A 12,827-nucleotide genomic window follows, 5' to 3' on the forward strand; every position below is an offset into this window, starting at 1 on the left:
AAACGGAACTTCAAAAAAATTACTGAAAATTAAATGCCTTCAGGTGAAAAATATATAATCTGCCAACGCCGCCTTCGGGATCAAACGGCCACATTTCCTTTTAACATTCAGAATTTGGGAAGCACTTTTCTGTTGGACTATGGCAGTGTACATGCTGTGAGTGCTTTGCAGCCAGAGTATCTGACAAGCAGAGCTTGAAGGATATTGATTTGTAGAAGAAATCAGGAAAGAATGGCATTCCAAAGAGACCAGGCAAGGCAAAAAATCAGATTAGCTGAATTTAAAAAGAAATTTCCTCCACACACCTCCAGCCTCAATTAGAGCATCATAAATTAAGCTAAAATGCAGGAAAACAGTGTGCAGAATCAATCACTTCTTCAAGAAAAAGAGGATCCAGAACTTCCTGACTTCCTTAATTGAAAAGCAAGGAGCACTTGTGAGAAGAGTCCTCTGTGAGGAAACAAACCAGGCTCCCAACTGTGCCACAGAAAACCTGGAATAAACTGCAGCAACTCTCGGAGCAGGAGAGGATCATGGGATGGACAAACAGCCTGTTGCGCCACAGGGGCAGAGCAGGACCCCCTTTGTGTGGGGTTTTGGGGGGCAGCAAATTCAGCTGCAAAGGAGCAAGACCTTGGTGCCAGCTCCTCACCCCACGTGTGCCCAGGATTGCGGAGTCTCACAGAGGTGCCTGCTGAGAACAGAACAAACCGTGCCTGATACTGTCCCTGTCATGACATCCAAGGCCCAGGTGCCCACCAAGCGTCTCTGGTATCACACCGAATATTTGAGCACTAAAAACTCACTCCTGTGTCTGCCCATTCTCTGTTTCTCGTTGAAGGTGCAAGAGAATGACCGCAGGCCGTGCTCCCTCACGCAGCTCCTCACAGGCTGTTTCTGGAGCAGTGTTTGCTGAGGGAAAATACAGCTTTTCTGAACCGCCCTTCTAAGGAATTCCATGTCCACCAGTATCTACTTCATTTATCTGGCCACAAATCTGGAAATACAGGGTAAACCAACTATCCCCATCTTGGCAGGCCTCGTGATAAAAAATACCTTTTACTTATATTTCAAAAGATAAGAAAATATGAATATCCCTGAAGGCACTTACCTTCAACTTATAGAGATTTTCTGTTCAAACAAGATTAAAAATAGATCCTGATAAAATTATTCTTACCAGCATATCAGTGCTGAGTATAAGGTAAACTTCTCAGCACTTTATTTCAGCTGCCTGTGTAAAATGCCCTGTTTTGCATTCCTTTAATAAATGTGGATTAAAGCACAGCTGAAAGCAGGATCATAGTAATCACATTTCAGATAGAGTGCAGATTGATTTTCTAAAGTAGATAAAACCACTCCAGATCTCAAATGATGCATTTGAATCAGAATATAAATGTTCTGTGTTCTCTTACTTTCACTTGCAATAGGCAGGTCCTCAGTTTATACATTAAAAATAAAAGAGCAATATATTCTCCCTCCCTCCATTTGATAGATAGCACAAAAAAATTCACGGATTCACTTTGTTCAATAAAGTGCTTTATGAATCTGCAAAGATGAGAGTTTTATTCACGTTACAGATATTTTGATCCAATTTTCCTTTTCTCTTCCTCAGGGCTTATTTCAAATCAGAGGGATTAAATATATTTTAAAGCTATTTCTTTTTAAAGAAAAATAAAACCATATAGCAATAAAGCGTGTTGGTATTGCCTCCCCACAGACATTTCTGGAGGTATTACCAGAAAAAAAATTGAAGTTTCTTTGTGTACAATGAAAGCAAAACATGAAATATTCTAGAACTTCTGCATATTTAAAAAAGAATAGCAAATGAAAGGCAACTGGCCTCTTACCTCTTCATATCTATCAAACACAGCTCCATCTTGCATAAAAGAGGGAACTGGCTTCTGCCAGTTAAATTCGTAAGGTTTTGCCATGATTATGGAAGAAAAACCTGAAATGGAACAGAAAAAGCACAGTTCAATTACTGTCCTTCAAAAGGAGTATTTCAAAGGCCAAGCAGGAAAAAGGTGACTTTTAGCTTTTCCTTTCACACAGAAGTACTAAAAAGTCACAGTGCATTTCCAAATCAAGTGTTTTCCTCCTAGGAGTACTTTAAAATGCAAAATACTTGTAAAATGTGTGTAGGGACTTAATAATTTGAAAAATACTTGCACTGTAACTTCTAGAATACAATGAGGCTGCGATTAACCCAGCTCTAGGTGACAGAATACCACAACCTGTAACACAGATAAGTGCTTCTTTTTTTGCTGGGAAACATCAGATGATACAGAGAAAGACTGCATTTTTTCTTAACAGCCTAAACTGTATGCTACATAGGCAAAATACATTTTATGTTTCAAATTTCATTTATGTTAAATGAAGTCCAGGGTATTTTCAGTCATATTTTATCCATACCTCGAGATATGAATAATACATATGGCAAAATTGATAGGGAAAAATACTGTTTGGAGATATAGGGCATTAAATAAAACTAGGTAGTTGTATTGCGCACTTCTGCAAGAGAACAAATGTGAACAAAATTGTTAATTTAAGATAAAACACAGAAGTCATATTTTATGGACATTACAATAAAGACAGCAAGTTATCCAGTACCTTTCCAATGTCTTCCAGTTACACTGAACTTTACACCAGAAAATGCCCCAACTAAACACTCTGAAATATTGAAGTTCATTTAATCTGAAGTGATTGCTCCTGCTTCATAATGCCATTCAGGACACACAGTACCCTGACTCTCCCTTTACACACTGGAGCAGAAAGAGTGGGACTACCCTTGGCAGCAGCAAGGCAAGATAAGCCTGAGTGCTGGATGTCAGGAAATCATCCTGCGAGATGGGATAGCCCGGGTGACAGCAGGACACTGCCACACCACTGACCTCACCCTGTCCTGCCTGTCCCAGCCCTGCCCTGACAACTGCTGATGCTCAGCCACTCCTGACTGTCCCCAGAGGCACCACACGAGTTAAGTGCGACCAGCTCAGCTCCGGATCCACTGCACCACAGGCACAAGGCCTGGAAAAATTTGTCCAAGCGAGAAGAATAAAGAGCCTACGTGAAACTCCAAGGAGAGTACGACAGCCCCGGCAATCCACGCAGACAGAAACATCTTCTTCGACTGAATTTTAAACCCAGAATGAATGCAAGTGCTTAAAAAAGTTCAAGAACTTTGTAGTGTTGCCCTCCTCTGTCTTGTTTTCATTTGCATAAAACATCTTCTAACAAGAAAAAGAATGAGAACAAAAGAACTGCTAAAAGTCACTGTCCAACACTGGCTTTAAGAACAGTTATTCTGATAATTTTCTACTGAAAAAATAACCCTACTACTTAAAAGATGCAAAGCACATTTTCATGTTAACCCATCTCCTGCCCTGTTTTGGTCATTGATACAGAAATATCAAAAGTATATATCACATTTCCAAAGCCTGAGGAATAAGATAAGTGAATTCACTCTCTACAACAATCAAAAATACAATTTGAAATTATAAATACATGTCACCATTAAGTGTTCATTCTCACTGAAAATGGGATGAAAATTCAAAATAATAGCTCTGCTTCCTAATCTAAAAAACAAAAAAGCTAAATGATATTTAAACTACTCATCTGTACCTCTTTTCTCCCAATGAAGAGATGCTTTGAATAAAACAGACCATCTATATCCAATATGTTATCAAAAGCCCCCTTTTCTTTTTGCCAGTCTTGTGCATTTGGCCCTTGCCACTCTGTAAACAAGGAATAATATCTTATTCATGAGAACTACAAGATATTTTGAGAACCTTTCAAGGAACGTGCCAAATTACTAATTTTTATTATTTTTTTTGAAGATGCTTATAATTCTCTTGTGTCTTCCAGTTTAGATCAGCCTAGAGCTGCTTCTCCCTCATTTCATGAGGGAAGGTGGATAACAGGACAGCCACCCCACTGCAGTAGCACAAGGGGGTCACGTTCTATACGGCTCATGGACTTCACACATTAGCTCAGAATAATCACAACAAATTGGAAACTTAGGGGCTGTTCTTGGAGCAAAGGAAACTTAAAACATACACACCTGAAGTGACAACCACTACTTTTATGGCATGGTGGCTGCTCCCCTATCTAAATGTCTTCTATTATCAGAATGTTCTCAAGAAGAAAAGTTCCTTCAAATACAACAGGTAGTTCATGCAGCAATAAATGCTCCCATCCCTCTGGGAAAAGCTGACACATTCTGTGCTAAAACATCAGAAATGTGGTGGCACTTTTAAGGCTGTCGAGAATACTCCTCCACAGTCCCAAGCCTATATAAATGGCTTTTAGCCTTTTATACTGGCACTGAAGCCCACACAAACCCAGATTTGAAAACCTACAAGTTCTTCAACTGCTCTGAACTCCCATGTAAAACACATCCTAATGCTTCCTCCAGCATCTGGCACTCTGAAACCTGGATGTAAAGAGTGCTTGAGCAGACACTTAACTCTCAGAAAGACTCATTACCGTAACACTACACACGTGCACTTGGTTAGCTTGGCTCAGCTCACCATCCAGTCATAGAAATACAGCTCTGTAAAATCCCTCCTTCACAGGGGTCTTCTCCTTATCTGGTACTCACACAGTCTGATGAACTTGTTACTTCATCGCTGAGACATTAAATGGAAAGAGCTCCTCAGTTTCTGCGGCAACGCGCATTTTTCAAACCTTGCAGTCAGCCTGAGCCCTCCCCACTTTTCCAGCTGCCTTTCTGAAGTCAAGGGTCTGGACCAGGACACAGTAACCCAGCACCACCCCCTGTCAGAGGAACCAGGGTTACAGCCTTTCATCTTACTTGCATAACCTCGCGTTTAGCCGCAAGAAAACACGCCCGATTGCTCGTAACTCATCAAGCAATCAACTTCTGTCTCGGGGACTCCAGCTCGTTGTTATTTACCACCTTACCAATCTCTTCTCTAGCTCTGCTCTCTCAGGTCACTTCAGTTTACAGATGAACTGAGACAGATGAAGTGTGAGGGAAAGACAGCTTGAGTACACACAGCAAGGAGCTGGAGGAATTGTAACAAACAACATTTTTAAGCCGTATGCTTTGGCAGCTGTGCAGAAGGTGAGGAAAATTCTCTCTGCCTTTAGAAAAGCTCTTTTCAGTCTCTCACATTTCTTACACTGCTCTCAAAAATCCATTTTTTCTTAACGCTGTTAGCTTTTAAGATCGCCAAAATAAAATACAAAATATTCCCCTGTGACTCTTTGGATCTCTGTTAACCTTCATTAACTTTTTAGTAGTTCGAAGAGAGTGAAAACCAAAACCAATCCCAACCAGCAAATCCTAACAAACATGACATTGTAGCATTCATATGGCTGCAAATACATGCATGCATATATCCTCACTATGATGAGAATCAAGAATTAACTCTCTTTAGAGACATTTAATAACAATGAAAAGTGTGAAGATTCAACTGGGAGACATAGAAGGTTAAGGAACTAAATTTAAAGGCAGCAAAATTTTCATTTGAAAACTTTTATGCCGCCTTTAAAAACTGAAATCAAATCTTACTGTCTTAAGACTTCTTAAAGTAAAACAACTCCTCTGAATACCATTCACAAAAGCAGAAAGAACACTCATAAATGCACCTCAGGACTTAATTAATGACTACAAGGGAGAGGCACTGTGAAGTGCAGTAGTTGAATGCCTTTTGAGGTATCTCCCTTTCTTTCAACACTGATTTATGCCTGAAGGCATGATTTGGATCACATGGAATTAACCTGGAGTATCCAAAGAGTGAGGACACAAAATTAACCATATCCAGAAGAGCATTAATGAACACAAAAGCCTTCCTCTTTTGTAAGCTTGGCTGTACTAAACTAAATCTGGGGTGTGTGGACTATAAATCCTGGGTTTTTTCATTCTTTGACCAAAAGAAGACAAGGTGTGGCTGAACAGGAGAAGGAAAGGATTCTGTTAATACGAAGGAGACAAATGTTTGGGGAAAGAGGTGATATTCTAAACTAATCCCCAGGGCTGGCTAGCGTGATGGATAGGATACTCCTTGGATCCCATAAACATCCTGTCAATGTTGAGACACTGCTGGAAAGGACAGCAGAGTTCCTTAGAGCTGATCCCCCCAGTTTCAAACACAGAAACTCATAATTTCCACAGTTCGCTTAGCCCCGAGTATCGTAACAGGACCTGTCAATTTTTTTTTTAGTAATTAGTATTTTTCCCTCTGGAATGAATCCCTATTTGCTGAGTGAGAGGTGAGGAAGCTCTGCAGTCTGTTTGCCATTTCACCACTTACCTCTTTGAATTACACTCCCTAAACTTGCTCCAGTTATTGTCTGTGTGGGTTTCAAGTGCAGCACCCACTCAACACTATGCTGAGTTCAGTAATCTTGCCCAGGAACATATGTTTTCCTACAGATAGAAGGAAGCAACTAAAAAACCCAAAAAACAAAGCTATTTCCCACTCTTTCCTCTCACCTTGACGTACATATAACCTTCACCACCACTCCTGTTCAGTGAACAAGATTCTTCATAACAAAGACAACCAGATCTAGATCAGCAGACCTCTCTAACTTCTGGGGTCTTTTTATGGAGTTCATCCCAGTCCAGCAAGTTTACCTGCAGAGCTGTGTACTGGCGTGAACATCCAGCTGTCCATGACTAAACAGGCACTGCAGCACAGAAATTCTTGTAAAAAAGCCCCTTTCATTTTTTATTGAGGCTTTGAAGTACTTTCATATTCAAATACTACAGTAGTTTCTAGAAACCTGAAGAAAAGTCAGATCTTCATATATTTACTCCTCAATGTCAAACTCATTTGGTCATAAAGGTGACATTAACATAAGCAAAACGCAGAGGCAGGGTATTTTTTAAACCTGAAACTTTGGTTTCAACACTAGAATTTAAAATTCAGAGTAAGTTTTAAGAAAATAAAAGTGTGAATCCTAAAAGAAACAGGGAGAGCCACACTGCTGAATTTCTGCAGTGTATATATAAAACAATTCCAAGATTTCACAGCTCTCCAGGCTTTTCCACAGTCAAAATTTGCTGGTTTGTTGGGTTTTTTCCCCTTTTTAAAAAGTGCATTTTTTCAGCAGGCTATTTTTAAACACATTATTCCCACAGCTAATGCAAGCAACTTAAAACAGTTCTCCCCAAAACAAGGTCCAGGATCAACAACAGACTTACAACGGGCGCCTGAGCATGCATCGTCTAGCAGCGGTCTCAATTTCCATTTTGTCTCCTTTTCCATTTCGTTTTAATTGCTGGAATGCACTGGCATGCAGGGGCAGCTGAGGGGTTAGACCACAACAAGAAGGGGCCTGTTCTGAACCAATCTTGTGAGCATTTCCCCCAGTTCAGTGAGGCTGCCCAGTGCAGGGCTCAGAAATGAGTGTACCCGCTCCTGGTCCTGCCTTCGGGTCCCAGCTCTGCCTCAGTCACCTCCTCTAATGACAGCCTGTTTCTAAAAAGTAATTCCTAGGATAAAACACAGGACTCAAACAGCACCTCCCAGCTTCCTCACGTTTTTTTCTTTTTGTCCTAATGGCTTCCTAGTTTGTTCATATCTAGAGTTTTCCCCCGGCTTCCTATTCATTCAAAAACATTCTCATTTTTTGACATAAGTGCTTACCACCCATCCTTTTCAGGAGAGAACATCTGCCTTTATGAGAAGTGAATGGTGTATAAAGAGATATGCTGGTTTTGTAAATAAACTTACTCTGGTAGATTTCCAACAAGACTCTGTTCTGACAGTGAGAAATACATTTAAATCAAGCCATTATGGAAAGCTTCTCAGATGATTCACTCAGGTCTAATTCCTCACAAAGTTGTAAATTACAGATACTTGTAGTCCCAAGAAAGCAAATTATTTCTCTGCTCAGCAGCAATACAGACCCACTGGAGCAGAGTTTCCCTTTTGAATGGATCCAAATGGATCACCAAAGTCATCTGGACTCGTCACACAGTGTTGATAGGATTGGGATTGGTCCTTGTGTGCCACCATTGTAAACCAACTTTATTAGTTTCACTTGCTGACTAAAATGAGCCTTCAGATAGATGCCACTTGAAATGCCTGGAAAAACAAAAGTAACTCGGCAATTTCAACACCAAAGTGTTCAAAAAAAGCTAAAATTTTACTCATTCTCAAAGAAACTCCTAAAGCACTAAGAGAATCTGTACATATTCCCAGAAAAAGGTATGACTTGAATAGTGAGCCACAACGCAGAGCTATCATAACTGGAAGTTACTAAACACTTAAGTTTATTTTTTATTAAAAAATAATAAACCATACATAGAAAACTACAAACTTCACTGAATAAGAAAGTTGGTTTTACTTTTCTTTCCTTCTGGTGATAGAAAATTTGGTGTTCACATTCTCGATTTTGTAACAGCAGAGGTGAAAGGCAAAGGCAGAGATCTTCCCAAGGGATTATTTCAGGAGAGAAAATACTCATAATGCTGTGAATTGTACAGAGGATTTAGCAATCGGACTCATCAAAAGACAGTAAATAACCACTGATTTTCATTTACACTTATTATTCAATATGCATCTAACAGTACCATTTTGCTTTTGATCTGTCAAGTGAACTTCATTTCGTAACGTGAGCATGTGATGAACCATTCCCGAGAACTTTCCCTGTTTTGTCTCATTCCAATAATAAACACTAACCATATAAAACATTAAGCTGTCTAAAAATGTGGAAGAAGCTACATTTTTATCTTTAGTCAAGGAGAAGTCTTAGAGGTGTTCAGGATTTATTTAGTTTAATGTCAAGTGTCCCATTTCCTGGAAGCCATCTCGTCCCCAAGTAATAATAGAGAGCAAATTAGACTTTGATGAAAACAATGGTTTGTGTAATCATTGCCAAGATCCTTTCTGGATTGCTATAGCACGTGATAGATGCATACAGTGTATCTGGATTTAACCAGCAGTGACTTTTATTAAGTTTAATTACTTCACTCTGGGCTTTCAATAGAAAGCAATGATAAAGCAAAGGCGACCTCATGGAATAATCAAACAAATGAACAAAGCAACCAACACGTAGCACTTGCAAAACATCTCAAGTATTTTCTGATTTACTGAAGCCCAGACTCTCTCTTTACAGTTTTGTAAACTCTGACACCTTGTATCATTACAGCAACGAACCTCAAAGGAATGGGATTTGGGAGATTTATTAAAAAACAAGTTTTCAATATGATCTTTGGGCAATTAATACCATACTTAATTTCTGCTGTTGTTTAATCTGCTGCTGACAGGTAACACAAGATATCTTAAGTCAGTGAGCAGAGTTTCTCACTTTTAGGTACACCTGTACAAAGTATTTGTGCAAATTATTTGAATTAAAATCATGGGCAATTTTGACACTTAGAACTTCAGTCTCTACTTTTTAGCTTCATTCTGGAGCTTTGTGCTCTAAAAGGTCTTAAGCAGAAGTGATTTCTGTATTTTAATATGATAGGAAGAGATAAATACATGTTTGTAATTAAAATTCTAGCAAGAGTTCAGGTGGGAGTACAGAAAAACAGCAAACAACCTTAAGTGAGCATCACTCCTGTTACAAATTCAAGAATTTGGGAGTCCAAGGACATAAAACAACTGCAAGATTCTAAGACCGAATTATTAGCTACAAATACCATGAAAACAAACTTCCAAACGACATTAATATCAGCAGTCTTTCCTTTTTAAGTGCAAGGAAAAGTGTTGGAAGGAACACAATATAGTACCTTAAACAAAAATAAAACAAACTACAGCTATCAGCTGCTCCGTGACCACATCCTGAGGACACAGTTGTCTGTTTCCAAACACTGACACAGACTTTGTATTAATAAAAAGCAATGAAAGGTCAAGATCATATTTTCGTAATAACTTCTAAATCCCTGCGTGTTTGAAATAATCCCTCCTATGGTCAGGTACTTTAGTTCAAACTAAACTTTATTAAAGTTTGGACATGATTTATTAGGATCTTTTTCAAAATATACAGATATATTAAAAACTAATAAGCTGTGAGGAACATAGAAGTTACTTTAAAATCTAAAATTAGGAAAGTGACATTATAATTTGCTGGGTTTTGGATGATTTCTGAGAAAACAAGAGTGACCCACACTGCTGGCTTAAAATTTCAGACAAAGCTAAGGTGATCTTTGGCAATTGTTCCAGCAGTCTAAAATGCATTAATATCAAAAAGCTGCGTTCATTATTTGACAGTTGGCAGTGTGTTAAAAATAGGTATTTGTTGAAAGTTTAAACTGATTACAAATTTCTTGGGACCTGGATAAAGCCTGTGAACTACAGTCACCATGGAAATGCACAGGGCATTTATACTTTTAAGATTGCCATTGTGCAGTTTAACCCATGACATTGGTAAGAAGATTTTGGCATCAAAATCTTCATTACATCAGAAGATGTAAGCTGCTCAGATTCCATCTCAGCACCCACCTTCCACCCTAGAGACAGAGGGCTTCACATTCCCTTCTTTAAACTGGAGAAGGTAATATGGAATGAAAAGCAAGAAGCATAGACCTAGCATCTGCACTTGATCAGTGCATTCCTTCCTTCCTTCCTTCCTTCCTTCCTCACACCCGACAGCCTGTTTGTTTTCATCTCCCTTTATCAGCACCCCTGAATCACATCTCAGAGCTAGGGCAATGCAGGCAGGGCATTATCAGCTGGCTGGAATGGAAATTAGCCACTGTCCTTCTGCCCAGGCCAGCAGTAAATGCAAACCCTGGCTAGGAGAGATTCCTAGGTGCAGCTTTTTTTTTTCTACTCAGTTCTGTGACAGACCCAGGCTCAAGTAAGCACAGCAGCAGAGCTGTGAGCTGCCCTTGCTGAAGTGTGGCTGGAGCAGACTGCAGCTCCCCATGGAGATTTTAGTTGGCTGGTTTCATTTTATTTTTCTGCCAAGATTTCAAGTTCACATCACAGAAAAAAGTCTCCCAGTCAGTATCAGGAAAGAAACTACATGGGGCTCACAGTGTGCACTTCAACACTCCTGTGCAAAAAACAGATCTGGGAATCAGAATGACATTTAATGGATTGGGGGGAAAAAAAACAATAGCAATTGTCTGGCCTTAACACTGTTGCAGAGATTCAGCTTGTCTATTCTCCTCACCCCCAGTCACTCTGCCTGTTGTATGCAAAACCAACACTCATCATCAATTGTTCAGGAAAAACACATCCCCTTTGGGGTTCGTAGGAGTCAAGGGATGCAGGTTGCAGGCAGTGGTGAGCCAGACAGCTCTGGAGTCCTGGATGGACATTTTGCTATTTCCCGTTTTCCTCTTCCTCCCTCTGAAGAATGAGGCTAGCAAGACTTGTTTTAATTACAGACTTAGTGATGCTAAGTACACCTTTCATCGCCAATAACACCCAGTGCTAACTCATTAACAAGCTGGGCATTTTGCTGAAGATGAGACTGCCCCGGTTCTAAACACAGTGTATCACAACTAGGCAAGGCTAAAAATAAACTGCTGTGTATAATTTGAAAATCCAGAATCCCTCTTTCCAGCAGGACAAATACAGACAGCCATGTTGGAGATATACTGGGTTATCACTTGTTTATATCTTTAATTTCTACAGAAGCAAGAGGAAAAGCAACTGGTTCTGAACTTTTAGTTATTACTCCTTCATTATGGTAGGTAGGTGGCAGAGTAAGCATTTCTTGCCAGTTTGTTTCAGCCACATTTCTTTTTAAATAGTTGTTGTGCCACTGCCCAGAAGCTCTGAAAACAATAAGAAAGATTGTGCAGATAATGTGGGCAAGGATAAACAAAAAATACCCGCAATCCTTGAGCTGGTCAGCTCATAGTTAACCACAAGCAGAAAATGGGAATGCATAAAAAACATGGCATCACAGTCTCTTTCACTAATCCCTGCCTCAGAGAACCTGTGCAATCTGCATATTCATTTCTACTAATCAAATATTAAAACAACTCTCTTGACATTGTGCTCTGTTTCCTGTCACAGCAGTCGCTAGCGAACTGACAGCTGTTGTCTCTTTGGGGTAAAGGGAGGCTGTGTGAGACTACTCAGAACTTTATCTGATGAAACAGTTCAGGGTGCTAATATAGTCATTATTGAGGCATTCAGCTGTTTACATACCTTAAGAACAACACCCCTAAAATGTCCCTCTGAATATTAATGTATGGCTTGTTTAAGAAATGGGGTAAAACCAGGCATGTCAGCTATTAAAGAGAGGGATGGGAGAGTGCTCCAAGCCAGCAACCTCTCCAAATCTTCCCGCTGGATGCATTTTGGCTTGTTCAACTATTCATAAGATATATATATATATATATATGAAATTTCTGAAGGAAAGGCATCTCAGTTTTTGACTGCTCCAAGTGGATGATTTGACACAGTATTCCTAAAGGGATAAAAATAAAAGTGTTGGTATGTAGCCTATTTGTGCAGTATGGAGACGGAAAGGAGAGCCAGGCTGCCAGTCAGGAGTGCTGGTATGGCCTGCTGGCCCTCACAGCCCATTTGGAACACTTCTTTGACAGCTCCTAATAAACAGCAGGATTTACAGCATGCTGAGAACTTCCATTTATTCAGATTTTTCTGGACCAACTGGCGACACCAGAGCCAGGAGACTCACTTTCTCTGAATTCCTAACTTTGAGATGTAATTTCAGTGTCAAGCAGCAGGGAAGGAGAGGGGGAACTGATACCTCTCTGAGCTCCTCCTCCTCCTCCTCATCAATGCTCTTTCTTGCCACCTGCTGCTGAGGAGGAAAGGGACACATGTAGCACAAGCAGAGGATACCTCTGCCTTCACAGGTACATGTAGAACACACTCACGTAGGCAGGGAGATGAGCAGCACCTTCTCCTCTCTCCCTGGAA

The 12,827-nt window shown here is 40.0% G+C and overlaps 1 protein-coding gene across 6 annotated transcripts in view; it reads right to left on the reverse strand.

The window, feature by feature from the left end:
• The window catches only part of PLCB4 (phospholipase C beta 4), a 187,666-nt gene that overhangs the window by 83,749 nt on the left and 91,090 nt on the right, over positions 1 to 12,827 (reverse strand). For 5 of the 6 annotated variants that reach the window (XM_048297152.1, XM_048297150.1, XM_048297151.1 and 2 more), the window contains exon 3: positions 1,848 to 1,948. In XM_048297152.1, coding sequence (XP_048153109.1) covers positions 1,848 to 1,931 — 84 coding nt within the window. In that variant the 5' untranslated portion in view covers positions 1,932 to 1,948. Of the gene's footprint in view, positions 1 to 1,847; positions 1,949 to 12,807; positions 12,811 to 12,827 lie in introns of all 6 variants that reach the window. The other variant, XM_048297149.1, reaches the window with a different exon arrangement.

The sequence above is a fragment of the Corvus hawaiiensis genome, chromosome 3, assembly GCF_020740725.1.
Source record: "Corvus hawaiiensis isolate bCorHaw1 chromosome 3, bCorHaw1.pri.cur, whole genome shotgun sequence".
Classification (NCBI taxonomy): Eukaryota; Metazoa; Chordata; class Aves; order Passeriformes; family Corvidae; genus Corvus; species Corvus hawaiiensis.